Source organism: Protopterus annectens, chromosome 14.part0 (genome assembly GCF_019279795.1).
Source record: "Protopterus annectens isolate FY-2018-M chromosome 14.part0, PAN1.0, whole genome shotgun sequence".
In the NCBI taxonomy this organism is placed as follows: Eukaryota; Metazoa; Chordata; order Ceratodontiformes; family Protopteridae; genus Protopterus; species Protopterus annectens.
This window is the reverse complement of record NC_056748.1, coordinates 42,152,499-42,173,905: the sequence shown is the minus strand read 5'-3', so window position 1 is coordinate 42,173,905 and position 21,407 is coordinate 42,152,499. Positions and strand designations below refer to the sequence as shown.

The 21,407-nt window shown below is 41.3% G+C and overlaps 1 protein-coding gene across 2 annotated transcripts in view; it reads left to right on the top strand.

Annotated features, from left to right (window-relative positions):
- The window catches only part of LOC122788855 (annexin A5-like), a 379,122-nt gene that overhangs the window by 216,123 nt on the left and 141,592 nt on the right, over positions 1-21,407 (top strand). For both annotated transcript variants that reach the window (XM_044055751.1, XM_044055753.1), the window contains exons 6-7: positions 1,561-1,651; positions 6,015-6,094. In XM_044055751.1, coding sequence (XP_043911686.1) covers positions 1,561-1,651; positions 6,015-6,094 — 171 coding nt within the window. The remainder of the gene's footprint in view (positions 1-1,560; positions 1,652-6,014; positions 6,095-21,407) is intronic.

Below are 21,407 nucleotides of genomic sequence, written 5' to 3'. Positions count from 1 at the left end.
TTGCACGGCGGACGTTACAATGAGACGTATCTGTGGCCCTCTATACCTTTAATTGCACGGCGGACGTTCTGGCCTCTATACCTTTAATTGCACGGCGGACGTTCTGGCCTCTATACCTTTAATTGCACGGCGGACGTTCTGTTTTGTATTACTTTTTGTATTTTTCATTAAGTAGTCGAAGTGCTTGGGGTCCACTTGTGTAACTATAACCCTTGGCAGTTGTGTGCACTATAACCCTTAAGCAATCCATGTTGGTATAGCCCCATCTCAGGGTTTCTGATGAAAGTACAAGTGACACCCCCCATGCATGCTAATGTGGTGCCAGTATAAATCTGGCTGTAGGACTATATTTTGTATCTGGTGAGCAGGTTAGTTGAACTGTTCAATGTAGGAGGCAATATACGGATTAAATATACCAGAGTACACCACCCATATCACCTGTTTTTTGTGTTTGTGTGTGCTTTAAGGGCATTTTACATAATCTTGCTGTCACAGTGGCTAATGTTGAAGTGGGGATGGAAGATGTTCAATAGCTCTTATCTCATTGTCCTCTTTGCTAGCTTGTGATAGGATTTGTCTGGAAGGTATGGGATTGCTGAATTCTTAAACTTTTTATTTTAGCAGTGTAATTTTTAATGACCTGCAGAACATATGCCATTAAGTGTATGGTAACTATGTATTACAGCTTCTTTCCACTTGCTAATTTAAGTTCTAACCCAGACCAGATGTAGAGCTATATACAATAGTTGTACAGTTAAGGGGGATGCTCTGTCTTCATCTTTCTGCTGTAAAAGATGTTTGTAGTTTGGTTTTAGTCTCTCAACTCTTGTCAGCCCTTTGTTTATTTCATTTGATAGGAATGTCTGTCACTATAGAAGGTTTCCTAAAGCAGGGTATTTTTATATTGAACTGAAATGAGTCTGTGCTCAGACCTACCAAGGTTACATTTGGACAAAGTCCAAAACTAATTTTGATATTAATCCTTTTGAAAAAATGCACTAAAGCAGATTTAAAACCATGGAAAATTTGACATGAAGTGAAAAATAGGATATACTGGAGGAAATAAAGTAAATATTTATAGCAAATGCTTTCTGCAAAATTAAGATCTTTAAGTTTCATTAGTTCATACTAAAATTATACAGTGTGTGAATATATGGGCTGTTGGTGCTTTTGTCTGTTAGCGTAGGTTGTCATTTTCAGTAAGACTGTAAAATCTAAATGACCAAATGAAGCATGACCAGAACTAAGCATTGGGTTTAAAACATTCAATTATGAAACGGCTGAAAACACTCGGAACGTTCCACACACCACTACTTAGAATGATCTAGGAAAATGATGCTAGTCATGGGTAAAAAAAACTAACTTTAATCACGAGCAGCATTTGGCGGACATATTGGCCTAAATTATACTTGGCTAAGTAACACTGCTGCATACTCTTGTCCATCACTGATGCAGTAAATGGAAATGAGGAAAAGGCCATCTTGGGCTGCAAGTGCACTTATTTCGATGATTGTTTGCATATTAATGCAATTCTAATGTGATTTGTATTTCTTCCTACAGGGTGCTGGCACTTCAGAAAATGTGTTGATTGAAATTCTTGCATCTCGCCCAAAACCATGCATCCAGCTTCTGAAAAAAGTTTACCAAGAAGGTAAGATTTACTTTGCATGTACATCAGTCAGCATTTGCAGCTTTAGCTCAGGACAAGATTAGCATTTTGAACATTAATGTTGTATGCTACACTGGGCATTGGGAAAATGCCCCATGAATAAATTATTTGATGGAGGTAATAAAATGAGGTAGATTATTCTGAATATGCCTGTTCTTCGTGCCCTATCATGACAGTTGCATGCCATAACAAAATTGGTTGCAAAGCACATGCAAGAATAAATTGGTCTAGCTAGTAACTGTATTTATGCATAGGCCTAAGTGGATGTCATCTTGTTTATAAATGCCATTCTTTAGTAATTTCAGTTTGATGCAATTTCTCATGATAATATGATGTCTTGGCCATTTACCACACATTCCCTATTTTAACCCATGAACATAACTCCCTCGACCTCCTTCCATAATGTCGCATGCTTATCTGATTAAAGCACTAGGACATAATTTTTCATGACATACTATTAGTTTCTGATGCACTCTAAATGAAAATATAGAATGGCAATAGGACAAATGCCATGTTTTCCTGTTTTTTTTTTAATTTCTCCAAGTCTTTTGGGTTTCTAATATGGCTGGAATGAACCCCATTCTCCAAGTCAAAGTATATTAAAATTCATGAAATTAGTATTGTTTCAATCTCTGTCAGGCAAAGTGCCCAGTAATGACTCCTGCAATTATTACAGTTACATGGATTGGTAATTTATCTAAATATGATTGTAGATTATTTTTTGTAAAACCCGTTGCTCCTACCATTGGAACTGTCTGGGTATCTTTCTTCCACATTGCTCTCATTTCTGCCTGCAGATGCTGATATTTTATGTCTGTGTGTCTCTGTACGTAAAACACTGTAGTCACTGGGTGTGGTAATTTCAATGATCGATGCTATTCTTGTCTTGAACCACTAGATCCAGTTTTCTAGCATCTGTCTTATGAACTGCAGGTAATGGGTGATTCCATGTGATATAAACTTCATTTTCTGTGATGCTTTGTGCCTCATGTTTGCAGTGTTTTTCAGCCACTTCAGTACCATAATGTTTGCACCTACATTTGTCTGTTTCTCCCACATGTTCAATGGAATTTGTAAACCAACATGTATGTAGCCCACTATCTTGGGCTGCCAGTATTAACCTTTCATCTCTTGGTTTGAATTCGCCTCTCCTTATCCGTTCTTGCAGTCATTCCTGATCAACATGCGGTTCTTCCAGAAGTTTTCTATACTTGCAACTGTATGCTTTTTCCACATTTCCTGCCTTCTCATCTGGTCCTTCACCTTATATTTTTATTTTTTGGTCCATTCACTTGCTGCCTGATTTTTATCTGTCTGGTTTGATTTCCATTCCTACTTGATGCTGATATGCTTCTGCTAAATCTTAGATTTATTCTCCTCATATTTCAAAACTTTCACTACATTTGGGTCTCGTGAGGTCTGCAGATGTGTGGAGTTTCAACATTGCAGATTTATACATATAATCAATTTCAAGGAGGCCCATCCCTCAATCCTTCATTCAGAATGGGGAATATAAAATTTTGGTATGCACTTATTTTTATAAACCATTTGGTGAGCATAAAGCATCCTTTTCCTGTCTAATCTATCCACATTTTGGGGCCAGTCAATCACTCTAAAACTAAGTTAGGACAGGAAGAGCAAATTGGTTTATTGCTTGAATTTTGTTCCTAGATGTCAGTGCAGTTTTCAGGATTAATTTGTCTTCTGAAATATTCCTTACTAAATTTTATTCACATCTGTTTGTGTTTTATTATTGTTCCTTCAATTCCCAAGTATTTATACACTCCCTCTTGCTAAAGTTCTTTTATATCACATTCTTGTCCCAAAATATTTTCCTGATGTTGCAGTTTTCCTGCTTTAAAGTTGCTTTTGCACATTTATCAAGAACAAATGATATTCTTATATCGTCTGAAAGTTTTGACAACTTGCAGTTATGCTTTCAGTTCACATCTGATGAGATGTACATTTTTAAATCATTGACCGAGAAGATAAGTCTTTAGACTTTTTCTAGGAGCCATATTATAGCCATTCAGTGGTGGTGCTGCGGTAGTGTCGCCTCACAGTAAGACGCTTTCCAGTTCGATTCTCCGAGCGTCTTCTAAGTGGAGACATGCGTGAATAGGTGTACCTTCATTGAAGGTTGTGCATCATGGCTGGTAACTCTGCACGTAAAAATAAACTACCAATCATTAGCGGACCGGAGTTCTGCTGTGGCCACCCCTAACTGGGAAAAGCCGAAAGACGCAAAGAAGACCCAAGCTGTTTTAACAGCTTAATGGGTTAAGGGCAAGACAGAATAACAGCGGTGACGGTCACCATGGAATACCCCCCTTTGAATTTTTATCACTGGGATAATAATTTGTCCTTTATTATGGCTTAATTGCAAAGTGGGCTATCAGTGTGTAGAGTGCATCTTGTACATTTTTAAGGCATCTATCACATGGACAAAGTTACTTAACTTTGAACAACTAATGGTCAAAACATTATGCTCAAAGTTACATAACTTCGACTACCTAAAAAAAAAAAAAAAACACAACGGACAATAAAATAAACTTGTAAAATGGGGGGGCTGTGCCCCTCTGCACCCCCACACCCCTCTACTTAAATATACCATCTCCGAGATCACACCACATTGAAGTGAATGGAAAGCTCTGCCTATGGAGATTTCCATTAACACGCTCACACTTTTACAAATTCTAACACATGGTCTCGAACCTATGTAGTTCGAACTTGTAAAAGTTCGATGACATGATAGGAACCCATTTTTAAGCACTCTTTTATCCATGAATGTGAGATACTATCAAATGCTTTTGTAGTCAATCCATGCCATAATTGGTTTCTTCCCTTTTTACAGTTCTCCACTATGATTGTATTTAACAACAAATGATCCTTTGTTCCATATGACTTTTTTATTTCCCCTTTGTTCTACTACCATAATTGTTTTCTTCTAAATGACAAACTGTCAGCATCAATTCCAGTGTGTGTCGTCCCAAGGCAAGTTATTGGTCTAATTTTTAAGGTAGCATGCAGGTTCACTCAAGTAGGAGCATTTTTCCTTTGAACCAGGTTTGTGTCTGTTCAGGATGTGCATATAAATAGTTCTTACTCGTGGCTAAATCTTCATGCAAAGATGTTAATTCTTTAACCAGACGTTAGGTACTGCATCTGGGCCTGGGGTTTTCCAGTTAGAGGCTTTTCTTAACTTTGTTTCAATCTGTCTGGCTTTTACTTCATCCCATTTCATATCCTGTACCTTTAAACCTCTTAACTTTACCCATTTAGCATCTTTATGTTCCATCGGATCTTCATAGACACTTCTCCAAAATGTACCTATTAGTTTTTTGGCAGTCTTTCAATTCATTTTACTGTATTTCCCAGTTCTGTATAAAACATTTTTTAATCAAATTGCTTATGTTGTACTTTTCCCACATCTTTCCACCTGTGCTGAAATTTTATTTGCAATAGTGCATGATAGATACTGTGTTTTGTGTTCATGCCATTAGGCTTAACTGAAGCATCTCCAGGATGTGGAGTTATAACAATGCAGTACTGTATAATCCTAATGTGCAAGTTATTGGAGGGACAAAAGCCTTCTTATGATGGAATGAAATTTGAGTTTCAACTGAATGCTTCTACTTGAGTAATTGTATTTTCCCAATATAAGAACATCCCAGTTTGTATTTGAGATTAAAATAACATTTTTAATCATTAAGTGGCCTTTCTGAAAGCAAGTCCACTGCATTTAGGGCCTTGCATGTCAATTTAGCCATTAGATGCTAGAAACAAGCCATGATGAACTGAAGGCAATACTGGATCTGTGCTGACCATGTAAGCCACGATTTGCAAATTATTGTGAAGGGAGCAACATCACAACACTGGGACCAAATGTCCCCATTTTAACATGTACATTAAAATCGTACAGTTGAGCAAAGAAAGAACAATGACCACAGTAATGTATGATGTACTAATCCTATAAAGGCTTCTAAGGTAATCATTCTGGTATAGAACCTGTAACCTAATTTCAGCTGTGGAATGTAAACTACCCAAGGCCATTTATGTTTGGGTGGGGGAGTAACAAGTATTTGGGTAGGGGAGTAACAAGTATTTGGGTGGGGGAGTAATAAGTATTTGGGTGGGGGAGTAACAAGTATTTGGGTAGGGGAGTAACAAGTATTTGTTGTACCAATATGAAATTCTAACTCCTGAAAACTGAAGCAACAGTCAAAGATAATGTACATCTTCAAACAACCCTGGCTTCAGTCCTGCTCATGAGTGAATTATTACCTCCCTCCCCAGTACAAAAGTCAAAATCTGACTTCATTTCTATATCTTTTTTCCCTTTTAGAAAATGGACGCGGTTTGGAAGATGACATTAAATCGGATACATCAGGACACTTTGAGAGAGTACTGGTGTCTCTTCTACAGGTAAATCAACTATTTATTGAATTAAAATTGTTTTAGCTTGCTTTATAGCTTTAAAAGGTAGCATAACTGTCATGACCCTGAATATCTGCACATCTTCCATCACAAATTGAGCTAAATTAAGCCCAATGGAGTTTTAACTTGTGTGCATTAACAGAAAAAAATGCATTTACGGGCATGATTCATTTATACAAGGTAACTGAATACAAAGGGCTCACTGAACCTCTCTAACTGAAGCAAATTCCCAGTGTTGCATAACTTCTACCTCCATAGGTTCATAGGTAGGTACTAGGCTATCTGCCAGAGGGCATTTATAAGCCTAGCCAGAGTGTCAGCTTTCGCCACCCCATTAATTAATTAACTGAGCCTCTGTCAAGAAGAGCCAATGAAGTGATCCTAGGGGTGTATTTTCTGTTACCCATCCACTCGTCAAGGTTTCTCTTGAGTGTTAGTGAGGGGCTGTGCCTAATGTAGTTTGGAATTTTGTTCCAAAGCATGAGGAGTCTCTAACAGGAATCTATCCCTCCAGCATGTTCTGTTTATTGTTGTGGTGAGGTTTAGCTCATAAACGTCCTAAATTCCCTTGAATGTTACTTTTTGTACAGCATGTGCCAACATCTCAGCAGTACCTCTGCAAAATGTCAGCTGCCTTGATTCAAACTCCTAGGATCATGGGCATTACAATGTAACTGTACCTTCCTTCAGACCAAGCCTCTCTCATAAAACTCCAGGACGGTTAAGCCAGAAGTGAATGGAGTACCCATCCATTCATCCACTTCCCTTTTCAAGGGTGAGATCGCACTGCTTAATTTGCAGTGGCAGTCTGTTGGACATTGGGAAGACATGGAAATCTGAAGCCACGGATCTTTAGCTAAGAATCTCTGGGGTCTTTCTCCTTTGATTTATATCTAGTGAAGTACATCCCAATGGGGAGGGGGGCATTGTTGTCTGTGATGTAATCAATGCTGAATATAAGGGAACAATGATTTCTCAGACCTGGATGATGTCCATTGGCAATCTGTTGTGCCAAGTAGGACTTTTTTCTGATCATTATGTAATCCTGAAAGGTGGGGAATTGTCAACCCACATCCCAAGGTCTCTTAATATTTTCATTTTGAAGTTTGGTGTTTTCAATGTATTTGTGGGGTCTGACAAATGACAATTTTAGTATTAATTTCAAGCCCATTTTGTACACCAGGCATTTGCCAGAAAACCATGGGTAGGAGCATGTGCAGAGGAAAATGTTATCAAAACTAATCTTCCTCTGTTCCTGTCTGGTTTTCTGGTGTTTGGGATGCTAGAGGATACATTTGCAATGACTTCCAGTTCACAGCTGGTAAATGTGGTTAGCCAGAGTTTTGGTTCATGGTTTGCAGACCAAAATAAATGTCAGACAAAAGGATCCCAGCATAGAGCCCTGTGGAACATTGCTGCTCACCTTCATAGTCTCCGATGCATGTATGTGTCCTGTCCTTTAGCTGATTTACTACCAGTCCCATGGGGAGCTATTCATAAAACATTAAACTTGGTGATTGGCAATGGGATGGTCAAATACCAGAAAACATTGTTTTAATAACCCTTTTCCTCTGTTCCTATTTCTGGCTTTCTGGTGTTAGACATTTGTTTTACTGTAGCTGGATTAATGTACTGCTGTTAAATTTTTAGCATGGGGGATGGTGGTAGATGCTTTGGCGAGGTTGAGTTGACTTGCCACACTACACGGGTCTGACCAGAATTCCTAGACAATTTGTATAGGAACTGCCACATGCAGCTTAGTATCTTGGGGGGGGTGTCTCTGAGAGGTACTATGAAATGGAAAACCTCTTTGGAGTGAGGGAGTCACTATATAACCATCTGGGACACTTGCTTTGTTTTACTAGAACTTGGGAGTCCCCTTTGGAAGATGGTGTGTGACTACGACCACGAGCTTGGAGACTACTAGTGATGTCCTGCCAGTAGGACTTGGATGCCATTTCAGCCTAGAATAAAGGATGGGAGAATATTAGGATCATATGCCCTATAATGGACCCTTTGTACATGACCACCCCAAGTACCCTGTCATAATCTCAGTTAACACTACTAGTGTTGGCAGTCATAGTGGCATCAACAATCTTCTGCATAGACTAGATTTAGAACCATCATGGAGCTCCTGGAATGTCCCAGGCTGGTATGAGCTTAGCATTGAGCAGTATTTTACCTTCAAGGATGATGCCACAATACAGAAGATGACTGGCTTGTCTTAGTTTCTGGTGTTGTCATAAGGTTGTTCACTATATTTGTCAACATGGAAGTAGATGGTCAATTGTCCACGCTGCTTTGCTGTTGAAGGTCTGCACCTTTTCCCTCTAGGCTTTCAAATATTGACTAAAACGTTACCTTCCCCCACCAAGCCCAAAACCAGTGAAATCTGAAGGAGTTATTACTCGATGCTAGGAGTCTAAATCTCCACTCCCTACAAGCTTTCCTCACCCTGAAGAATGCTGACTCTGTGCAGTCCGAGACCTGGTTTAATGGCAGAGCATGCCAGCAGGCTATAATGCCTTCCATACATTCAGACCAGCTGTTACACAGGGACTACAGTTGGAGGTGCCTCCCCTCAAGGCTGGTCAAACAAGAATATACACTTGAGCTTCTCCATGTTTAAATGACTATGGGGAAAATCCCATACCACTTCTTGCAAACTATAACTCAGTCTCTGACCAGGACACCTATAACATGCATTTAAGCTTTACTGGAAACATTCCCCATCCAACCCAGTACTGTAGTAATGGGTGACTTTAATTGCCCCAGTATTGTGGGAATCTCATAAGGCACCAAACATGTAGGCACAGAGAGTCCTGGATCTTGTAAACACAAACTCCCTGCACCAGATTGTCTATTCTGACCAGTGGTGCAAACCTACTGGATTTGGTCCTCCCTAATATGGGAGTGCTGCACACCCTCAGTGTAATGTCCTTTCTGGTAAGGTCAAGCCACAAAACTCTTTTGAAATAAAAAAAATAAAACCCAGAACCCCAGCTAACCGTGGAATGTTCAGAAACTACTCCAAAGCCAATTTTCTACTAAGTGATAACCTAGCAAAATTTGAAAGTCCCCATAAACCCTGAACACTGCTTATGTGGAACTGTTTGCAGAAACACTATACAAGCATGTTGTACCTAACTCAAAGCCACCCTGGTAGAATCGCAGCACCAATAGGCTGTATAACGGAAGAAAATTAGGAGGTGAGCACCCAGCAGGATAAAAGTACTCTGCTCAAACTAAAAACTTTGAGTAAAAATGGGCTATAAAGCCAAATTTGCAGTAAATTTGCCCTCCCAGGCCAAGGACAACCAAAAAAGCATTCTTTAGCTATATCAGCAACCTCAAAGGCAATACGCAGTTGTGTGCAGAGCTCATTGTTAATGGAGCCACCTGTACTGAGCCAGAAAATTTTTGGAGTCCATATTCCAATTTCTCCACTAGACATATTTGCAAGCAAAGGAAACTAGTATTGCTGAAATTGAATTTGTCTTCCAATCTTGATGAGTACTTTAATGAGGGGGACCCCATTTTCTTACAAAATCAAGGCTACACTTTTATATACTGTAGAAAATAGTCTATATCCTGTATAAAAGTAGGTTAAAATATAGCTGGGTGCACAAAACCAGGATAAAGTGCCTAATCCTGGTAGGCTTACTGGTGCCAGGACTGGAAAAAATGACTGTACAATCCTCAAGACATGGAAACATTCCTACAAAGGGGCTAGGCCAGGCCCAGTGGGAGGATGCTCCCCCCTTGCTATAGGAGGAAGTAGCAGTCCACAGAGCCATAAAGACAAGAGTGGACTATTGAGGATTAAGAAATTACATATTTTTACTGTTATGCAAGAAGCCCAGAATTTCCAGACAGATGTACAAAAAGTTTGTGAGAAATTAGAATACTTCCACAAGAAAAACTGTCTAGCTTCAAATAAGTGTTCATTAATACAACAGCTTTATGAAAAACATTTATAGACTAAAACCTTGGGCTGTTTTGGGGAAAACAAGAAACTGAGGAAGTGCTAAAATATAAAGAACAATTTAGAGACTTTGGAAAGGTACAAGCAACATGGACATGGGAAAGAGATCTCATGTGGTGCAATATTTATGCAAAGGCGAAAGCTGACTAAACACAAAAAATAAATATTCTAAGAGAGCCCCATAGATATTTGAAGAGAAATAGGCAAGGCATTAGACAAATGTTTACAATACAAAAAATCAAAGCCGAAGAGTAGACTATTAGTAATGAAGTTAAAGAAACGAGTGATTTCTAGGAACAAATTTCAAGCTATAAACCAATTTTGCTGTTCCTGTCTTAACTTGCAATTTGAGTTATTGGCCCAAAAGGTGTTGGGACAGGAAAACCAGGATGCTTCATAATCGTCAAATGATGAAAATTGGTGTTTACCAAGATTATATGCTCCCCATTCTGAAGAACAGTATAGGCCTCCTCGAAATTCATTACATGTATGTCTGCAATCATGGGATTGCCTACATATTTTCTGAACTCATAAGACAAAAACTTAATGAAAGTTTTGAAACCGTTTAAGGTGACTTTCCTGCTTAATTTAGCAGAAGCATATCTGTGTCAAGTGGGAATGGAAATTTAAATCAGAAGTAGAAAATCAGGCAGCAACTGAAAGTGCCAAAAAAAAACCCCAAAAAATATAAGGTAAAGGCTCAGATGAGAAGGCAAGAAATGTGGAAAATGCATAAATATACTTGCAAGTATAACAAACTCTTGGAACAGCGTGATTTTCAGGATTGAATACAAGAATGGTTAAGGAGAGGTGAATTTAAACCAAAAGACAAAAGGTTAATGTTGGCCCAAGATAGTGGACTATGTACACGTTGGATTACAAAGCCCATTAAACATGAGAGAAACCGACAAATGTAGGTTTTGTAAAACAGAATGGGAAACTATTGCTGGTTGTGATGTACTAATGGCAGAAGGACTGTATACTGAAAGGCATAATGTGGCAAGACTGTTGCATTGGGGACTGCAAACATACTGAAGTAGCTAAAATAAACTGGAAACATGAGCCACAAAGCATCATAGAAAATGTTATCACATGGTGATCATCCTACCAGCAGTTCAAAAAACAGATACAAGACTACCAGATATAGAAGTCCATGAAAATACAAGTAGCATTGATCATTGAAATTGCTACACCCACTGACTACGGTGTCTTGCATTCAGAGGCTGTCATAAACTACCAGGATTTGCAGGAACAAGGGCAATATGGAAGATGCCCAGACAGTTTTAGTAGTAGGAGCAGTGAGTCTTGTAAAAATTTACAATCATACTTGTTACCAATACATGGAACTGTACAAATTGCAGAAGGAATCATTACTGAGCACATTGCAGATGCTGCAAAGATCGCTTCTGGCAACATCTGAGATTGAAACGATGCTAGTACGAACTTTAATCATACTATGGCTTGGGAATGGGGTCTTTTCCTGTCATGGTATCAGAAATCCAAAAGACTGAGAAATTAGAGATGCGAGAAGATGTGTTAAACCTACTGGTAGATTCAGCTCTAACTTTACCCCTCTCTCCCCTCAACCTTCCCTCCAGAAATACCATCAAATACAACTCTTATCACTAAGGAACAGGTTCTCGGTGGTCTTCAAGGCCAATGACACTGCATCAACAGGCCCAGATATTATCCCAGCATGCCTTTTTAAATAGCATGAACAAATTAGTCCCTCTGGAATTGCTATTTAACTGCAGCCTCCAAACGAGCTTTGTGCTTAATGAAGGGTAAACAGCAACTATCATCCTCTGCACAAAGGGGGCCATCTACAGACCCTGGAACCTGTAGATCCAGAAGTCTCACTAGTGTCATATGCAAAGCCATGGAAAATAATCATGGAAGTGATTAATTCCTCTGGACCCAACTCAGTTTGGTTTAGTCAAGGGCAGGTCATGCCTACTCTACCTGGTGGACTTTAAGGTCACCAAAGCAATGAATAAGGGCAGTATGGTTCACACCGCTTACCCTGACCTGACCAAGGCATTCTTGGCAAATTTAAGACGCTGTGTAAACCATTGTTACCTGGAGGATACCCAGGTGGATCACACAGGACTTCTGAAGTTAGAAATGGGGAGTCATCGTCCTACAAAGAGGCCAGTCACAAGTGGAGTCCCTCAGGGATCAATCCTCTGACTGCTCCTTTTTGACACTTACTTCTCTGAAGTCTAAGCAAATGCCAAGCACCTGTGGCTAACCAGTTTTGCAGACTGCAAATTAGCAGTCATAGAACCCCCCCTCAGTACTAATGCTCTCCAGGAAGGGCTGACACAAACTTGTCAGAGCCATGGACTTATAACCCAGTGCCAAGAAATGCATAATAGTATCCTTTAGGAAACTGTATACCCCTGTAACTATATCAACATACCCTTAAGAGTCTTGGCTGGCACAGTGGCTTGGATTGTCTCCTCACAGCAAGAGATTCTTCAGTTCGATTCTTGGCTGGGGTGCCTTCTGTGCAGAGTCTGCATGTCCTCCCTGCATTTGTGTATGATGTTCTTCGTCTCACATTGCTGCAGTCATAACCTGTGGGTAGTCCGCTGTCCTCTGTCGGCCCGAATACCAAAGAGTTAGGCTGGCGTCGGTCATGGGTGCCCGGAGCTGATGTCCGTACGTAGTAGTACTAAAGCGCATGACCGCCATATCCCCAGTCTTTCTTGCCGCGTGGTCCGAAGCAGAAGCAGCGTTTGCAAGTGCCGTTCGGGCGTTGAAATTTTCAGTTTTCGAGTTTCTGACCGAAGACCAAGTTGGGCTAAAACCCGCCCGTGAAAACTTTTGTCTTTTCTTGCCTCAGTTAATCCGGATGTCAGAAAAAGTTAATAATTGTATTTCTTGTGGGAAACAGATACGTCATAGGGACTATCATTCTCTCTGTATTCCTTGCTTAGGGCCTGAACACGACGTAGTGGGGTGCGCTTTGCTAGATTTAATAAGGATGCGGTTCTATGGAATCTGGTTGAATCTGTGGATCATCCAGGAGGTCTCGGCTGGAATCCAGGGGGAACTTTTAATTTTGAGGCCTCCTCTCTCAGGGAGGGTCAGGGGTGCTTGGGTGCTCTTCTCTCTGTTCTCCCATCCTTCAAAAAGGTTATTAGGCCTTCTACTTCAGTCACTAAAGGCCCTGCTAAGGCTAGACCTGGTATTTCTGGTACAGGCCACAGCCCTGGTTCTTCGGCTCGGGGTTCCTAAAAGCATATGTTGAAAATGGCAGAGGATTTGATTACTTTGATCAGGGTTCTATGCCCCTCCAGAAAAGAGGCCTAGGGTGGAGACAGATTTAGAGGGAATGGAACATTCCTCAGATTACTCTGAGTCCTCAGCTGGGGATATTCAGGATTTTCCTCCCTATTCTGATTCGGATGCAGAGGATTCCTGTCCTTCTGCTTCACCTCCAGAGGATTTCTCCTTTTCTGAAACCTTGCATTCCATGAGGGAGCATTTCAAGTGGAAGGTCAGGATTTTCAGATTCTCATAAGAGGCTTAGGAATTTTTGTTTTGTCACAACATAGACCTTTGGCAATTCCCCTGTTTTAGATGTTGTTCGGGATGTTTTTCTGAAGCTTCCCTTAATCCTGATTCTTTACCCCTGCCCTGTCAAGCCAGACAGGTATTACAGTTCGAGGCACATAAATATTTGTATAAGAGCCTAGAGCTGACCCGGAAACTATTATTCAAGGGCCTAAGGGTGTCAGGGCTTCTGTGGTGAAGAATCCAGTTCCCTTGGATAAAGACTCTAGAGCGTTGGATAGGTGGGGTAAAAAAGTGTACACCTCTTCTACGTTAGCTATGAGGGCTTTAAATTGCCAATTCCATATGCTGAAGTATCAGAACTTTCTGTTAGGTCAGTTGAAATCTAAGGTAGATGCTTTATCTGAGGGTATAGAGTGTAAGGAATTGCAGGAACTTGGTTCATGCTTCAGATCAAGTTGGTAAACATTCCTTGCAGTGTGGCTTCGATGCCCTTCAGGCTTCTTCCAGGGTAGCTGCTACTGGTTCAGTTATTCGTAGGCATGCCTGGCTTAAGGATCAAAATTTGTCAGAGCAGGTTAAAGCTCGGATTTTGGATGCTCCCCTTCAATCTGAAGTTCTTTTTGGTTCCCCTGTGGAGTCAGTTTTGAAAAAGATGGAAGACAAAGCTAAGTCTATGCAGACAGTTAAGGAATTTTTGCAAGTGCAGCCCCCTAAGTTTAGCAGGAATTGGCCTGCAAGAGGATGGTCTTGCCCTTCAGATTTTCAGTCTAAGGGCAGGTCTAGATGTGGTAGGGGCAGGGCTCATGCTCAGGGTTCTTTCAGACCTAGGACTTGGAGTTCTCCTGCACAATCTTCTGGTGAGGGCAGGGGTCGGCCTTTTTGTAAACAGACCCAATGACCTGCATCTCCAGCTGCCAGATCCTTCCTTTCTGGCAGCTCCTCTAGGAGGAAAGTTGGCACTTTTCAAGCAAAATTGGCATTTGGTCACCCAGGACAAATGGGTGTTGGACATAATAAATCAAGGCTACAAGTTTTATTTTCACACTTTTCCCCCTTTCAAAGGCATGCCAGATGTACCTCCTCAGCAAAGGCTGGAGGCTCAGGAACAAATTTCTTTGCTTTTACAGATGGGGGCAATCCAGGTGGTACCTCCGTCAGAAGAAGGCCTAGGGTTTTATTCTCGTCTATTCCTGGTGCCAAAGAAAGGAAACACTTGGAGGCCAATTCTGGATTTGTCCATTCTCAATACATACCTAGACATTCCAAAGTTCAAGATGTTAACATTACAGCAACTTCTGCCTCTGCTAGGCAAAGATCACTGGATGGTAACCCTGGATCTCAGAGGCCTATCTTCACATTCCTATCAGGCCCAGCTGTAGGAGATTCCTGCGTTTTCGGGCTGGCACTTCTCATTATCAGTTCTCTGCATTGCCCTTTGGTTTATCTACTGGGTATTCACAAAGGTTCTGGCTCCTGTAATAGCTTACTTAAGACTGAGGGGAATACAAATTTATCCTTATCTGGACGATTGCCTGATTCTTGCTCAAGACAAAGACAAGTTACTTCAACATCTACAGTATGTAATGGCAGTTTTAAGGTGCCTAGGGTATTCTGTGAACGAAACAAAGTCCAGTCGAGTACCCTCTCAGGACATGTGCTTTCTGGGTGTGAGACTGAATACAGCCTCTCAGATGGCTTTTCTGACCCTGGACAAACAAAGAACTCTTCATCTCTACTTCCAGCAATTATCAGTACTGTCCAGGCTGACTGCAAGGACAGTCCTTCAAGCCTTGGGGTTCATGGCATCTTGCATTCTGGTACTTCCCAATGCCAAACTGCATATGCGGAAGCTACAATGGTATCTCAAAAGTGTATGGACTCAACACTGCCACGATCTGGACACTGTCATTCCAATAATACCTTGCATCCAAAAGGAATTCTTGTGGTGGGCACAGGAATGTCACCTAAACAAGGGACTCTGTGGCCCGACCAGAGGCGAGTCAGATCTTAACGACGGATGCCTCAGACCTGGCTTGGGGAGCACACTTCAATGGGAAATGGATTCAAGACACATGGCCTCCCAAACTACAGCATTTGCATATCAACATGAAGGAGATGTTAGCAGTCCAGTTTGCCCTGATGGCTTTCAAGGGCCTACTTCAACCAGGACAGGTGTTGATACAAACAGACAACACTACAGTCATGTGGTACATCAACAAGCAGGGGGGGACCCATTCTTACCCTCTTTGCAGACAAGCTATGATATTGTGGGAGACTGCTCTGGGTTTGCACATTACTCTTCAAGCACGGTTTCTGCCAGGAGCACAGAACTCCCTAGCAGATGTATTGAGCAGACAAATTGTGGATCCCCACAAATTGGATCCTCAGGTATTTCAACAGTTGACAGTGGCTTGGGGAACTCCAGACATAGATCTGTTCGCTTCTCTAAATTTCCAACTACCAAAATTTTGCACAAAGATGTTTCACCCAAAAGCTTGGAAAGTGGATGCTCTATCTTTCAGTTGGAACAACCTTCACATCTATGCTTTTCCTCCTCTGCCTCTCCTTACCAAGGTTCTCTTGAAGGTCAGGCGGGACAAGCCTTGCATGATTTTAATAGCACCAGATTGGCCACGACAGCACTGGTATCCTCTGCTGAGGAGTTTAATTCAGGAGCCTCCTTGGCCTTTACCACAGCTTCCTCACTTGTTGTCCCAGTCAAGCAGTCATTTGCTCAATGTCAGGGTGCAGTTCCTGCATCTAACGGCCTGACATATTCTGTTTTAGAACCTGTGGGTTCTCAGCTTCCTCAACAGGTTTTAGATGTCATTTTGGAAGCTACCCAGCACTAGAAAAGTTTATGCTGATAAATGGAAGAGATTTTTTCTTTGGAGCACGACAAAGGACTTTGATGTCTCTGTACCTAATTTGAGTTTTACACTGCAGTACCTTACTGAGTTACTAGACAAGGGTTTGTCATTTTCCTCTGTGAAGGTTCATGCTGCAGCTATTTCTGCTCACTGATTGTGACCCTCCTTTATTTTCTCACCCTTTGTTTAAGCAATTTCTTAGAGGGGCAAAAAATATAAGACCCCCAGAGCTCCTACTCCTTCCTGGGATCTCAATTTTGTGTTGGAGAAGCTTACTTTGCCTCCTTTTGAACCTGCAGCTACGTCTGAATTGAAGTTTTTGTCTTGGAAGACTGCCTTTTTGTTGGCCATTACTTCTGCTAGAAGGGTATCTGAATTGCAGGCTCTCATGGCAGTAGAACCATTTCTAATATTCCATAAGGATAGAGTTTCTTTGCGTACTAACCCTACTTTCATGCCAAAAGTGATTTCTAATGTGGCCTTGAACCAGTCTATCCATTTGCCTACCTTTTATGCTGAACCCCAAAATAAGGGGGAAAAAATCTTGCATTCTTTGGATATACACAGGCAGTTGCGTTATTATTTGAGCAGAACTAAGGAGTTCAGACAGACTCAACAGTTTGTTTCTTTTGCTTTGGGTTCACAAGGGAAAGCTGTTTCTAAGCAGACTATTTCAAAGTGGATTGGTAATTGTATTGCTTTTTGTTCTCATCATGGGAAGGATGTTCCTGCTGGGATTAGACCTCATTCCACTAGGGCTACTGCCACTTCTACTGCTTTTTTGAGGGGTGTGGCTACTAAGGATATTTTGGAAGCAGCTACTTGGAGTTCAGTTCACACTTTTACTAAGCATTACCATCTCCCTCTTTTCTCCAAGTCTAGGGCTGGGTTTGCCACTGCAGTTTTACAGGGCATGTTAGCAGCTCCTAATGCTTTTTAGTTTGCCAGCCTCCCTTTTCCTTTGCTTTGGGATTCTACCCACAGGTTATGACTGCAGCAATGTGAGATGAAGAACATAGTACAGTTTTGTACCTACCATAAATGTAGATGTCCTCCTTCCCCTCTTTGGTTTGGGGGTGTTGTTGTTGTTTGTTGTTATTGTTCCTTGGGGATAATTATTGTTTTTCTCCTTTTGTGGCTCTGGCCTTTTCTTTTTAAGGCCTGACATCTAGGGCAAGAAAGACTGAGGATATGGCGTCGGTCATGCGCTTTAGTACTACTAGTCAGCTCATGCCAGCCTAACTCTTTGGTGGACAGCGGACTACCCACAGGTTATGACTGCAGCAATGTGGATCCTCTAACATCTACATTTATGGTAGGTACAAAACTGTACTTTTCCTCTGGGTGCTCTAGTTTCCTCCCACATTATAAACACCTGTCTGGAGCATTTCTCTCTAGGCATCTGCTAAAAATTGGCTTGTTCCAAGTATGACTTTCCTGGTAAATGTTAAATTAGTCAACCCCAGTACCTGGGGAAATGGGGGGACACGCACAGTAATCCTAGCCTCTGACCATCATATTTCTACAGTAGTGAGCAACTTTAAACAAAGGTATGGCATCCAAGTCCAGGGAGGTCATTTAGTCCACTGTATTCAGCATTCATTAGGCATATTCTTGAGTATAATGGTCCCTTGTGTGTGTACCTGACTAGGCACATCCAACAAAAGGGCAAAAATGCCCTATGCAGACCACATCAAAGCCCTATCCCTGTATTCTATCTCCAAAGGATGAGGGGAGATCTATGCCTGGTGCATGAGACATTCATATCCCACCCTAGTGATCCTCCAGTATACCCCCAAAATAGCACCAGAATTGCCCTTTCTAAAGACTTAAACCTTTTTTGTAATGTAAATAGGACCTGCCTGCTGGAGAGACGGGTATGTATCACAGATGCTACCCTTTCTCTGGAAGAGGGTCTCAGTCCTTAAGAAGCAGAGTTCTCCACAACTCCATTCAACTGTAACTTGCACAATTGGATGAGGAACAAAAATTCATCCATGGTTTGGCACCTTTATTTTTAATGGACACAGGGTACCAGTAAATGGTTTCTCCCAGGTCCCTGCTTGTGAATGTTTAATCTCCCACCCCTGCTTACACTTAAGGGTACCAAACTTCACATTTTGGATGCATGGATAGGCTTAGAAAGGCCCAAGTGGTCATTGGCAAGAATGTGCCTGGATGATAGTACAGCATATCTGACTGGTGCAGTGCACTGCTAATATATCCAAAGCAAACTATGCTAGTCTATGCAATGTTGGGGCTACCCATAAGAGTTTGTTCATCTGTTGCTGCAGATGCAAACAGTGATGGTGTCCTGAGCATTACTCCCTCTTACTGGGGATGGTGAGTGCTTGGCCTGTAGAACCTTAGTTCTGTCTATGGGTAAGAATGCACCTCTTCATCCTGCACTGTTTCGCCAGATGGCAGTAGTGCCAGTTTCATATGACAGTGGCTCAGGTGTGTTGTCACTGTACCTGTACATGGGTGTCAGCCTGTTCTGCCCCAGTCTAGTGGTCACTAGTACTATTGCTTGGCTCACCATTGTTGGCAGAAAGCTACAGCTGGTATGCAAGAATGGTGTACAACATTTAAAGGTTCCACTTGGTATTTTTGGCAGCCTGATATTTAACTTAAATTCAGTATTTTCTGAAAATTCAGGAAGATGAGGTACAAGTTTCTGATTCAACTTGGCTGAGGTGTTAAGTCACAAGCCCTACTAAGACGGTGTAGGCATTGGTTTGATTACCCATGATGCTGCAACCATGATCTCCATGCAGAGGAAGAAAATGTTGGACAGCAAAACTACAAATGGGTTGCATAATTCTGAACAGGTTTCAGTAAGCTCCTGGAATGTCTACTAAAGCTTTTCAAAACACATCATTGAACAGAGGCACTAAAACATGCCTCCCCCTTTGTAGGACCGTTTTAAATCTCATTTTAATGTTTCAGTGCTTTGTGAATTCATAGATGTTTGAGGGCTGACTAAAACATTTGGAATTGACATTAATCCCTGAATTGTAAGGGGATAGCATATTTTCTGTTTTTGGACAGTTGCAATTAGCAGGTCTTTGCCACAGTCAGTATAAATGTGATTTACTATGTGATATAGTGCAAGTTTCTACAGGGAGCTGTTATCAATGTGGTAGTTGAAAGGGAAGTCCTGCTATCCAAAGAATACAGCTATACATTTGACATTTAGTTTGCCTGTTTTTATAAAATCTATTTGGAAAAGGCCCTCTTGGAGGATTTTGGTGTTCTCTGGGGAGTTTGCCACCAATTTAGTCTGCAGGTTTGGTCAGACAGAATTGCTTAACATTTGCTTTGACATATACAGGAAGTGAGTGGCCAATGGGCTGAACCTTGGGGTATGCTGGAGAAGGTAGAGCCACCCACCCTTCTGAGTTCCATTTGTGAACCAATTTTGCTATCCAGTTAGTTACGGAGGGATTATTTAACTGGTGGCCAATGGGCTGAACCTTGGGGTATGCTGGAGAAGGTAGAGCCACCCACCCTTCTGAGTTCCATTTGTGAACCAATTTTGCTATCCAGTTAGTTACGGAGGGATTATTTAACTGGGAGAGTATCTGATACCAGAGCGTGGGATGGTATTGTAGTCATTCGTGAGGTACAGTTAGTGTACTGATTTATTGAAGCGATGGATTAGAGCAAACCTGAGGTTAAGTAGGCAGGCTGTGCCCTTGACTGATCTGAACTGGCTTGGATTATAATTTTGTCCTTAATCCTATGAGGCTTGCCAAAATCTTACATTTTGAGACTGGTCAAGCTTATGGGTTTATAATTACCTGGTCACTTGATGCTTCTAATTTATCCCAGGATTTTGTGACCACAATAAACCATTTCAAAACGCAATTCAATTGAAAAATGAATAAATCTGTTAGAGGAAAACCTGGTTGGTTGCATAAGTGTGCTCACCCTTAAACTAATACTTTGAAGCACCTTTTGATTTTAATTGCAGCATTCAGTCTTTGGTAGGTAGGCGTCTCAGCATGGCGCATCTTGACAATATTTGCCAACTCTTCCTTGCAAAAGCACTCCAAATCTGTCAGATTGCAAGGGCATCTCTTGTGCACATCCCTCTTCAGCTAACCCCACAGATTTTCTATTGGATGTTGGTCTGGGCTCTGGCTGGGCCATGACAAAACTTTAATTTTCTTCTGGTGAAGCCATTCTTTTGATTTTTGGATGTATGCTTGGGGTGTTATTGTTGTGTTGAAAGGTGAAGCTCCTCTTCATGTTTGGCTTTCTAGCACAAACCTAAAGGTTTTGGGCCAAAAGTGATTGGTATTTGTAACTGATGCTCTCCACCTTGACTAAAGCCCCAGTTCCAGCTGAAGAAAAGCAACCCCAAAGCATGAAACTGCCACCACCATGCTTCACCATGGGGATGGTGTTTTGCTGATGCGAAGTGGTGTTTTTGCACCAAACATACCTTTTGGAATTTTGGCCAAAAAGTTCAACTTGGTCTCATCAGACCATAACACATTTTCTGACATGCTTTTGGGAGACTTTATGTATTTGCAATTTTTTAGCTGGGCCTGGATGTTTTTCTGTGCAATAAAAGGCTTCCATTTTGTCACCCTACCCCATAGTCCAGACATATGGAGAATATGGGAGATTGTCACATGTACACAACCAGTACTTGCCAGAAATTCCTGCAGTTTGTGTTGCTGTAGGTCTCTTGGCAGCCTCTCTGACCCATTTTGTCTTGTCTTCATCAATTTTGGATGGATGTCCAGTTCTTTGCAATATCACTGTCCCATATTTTCTCCACTTTTGATGACTGTCTTCACGGTGTTCCATGGTATTTCCAATGATGTGGAAATTAGTTTGTACCCTTCTGACTGATACCTTTCAACAATGAGATCCTTTTGATGTTTTGTAAGCTCTCTGCGAACTACTG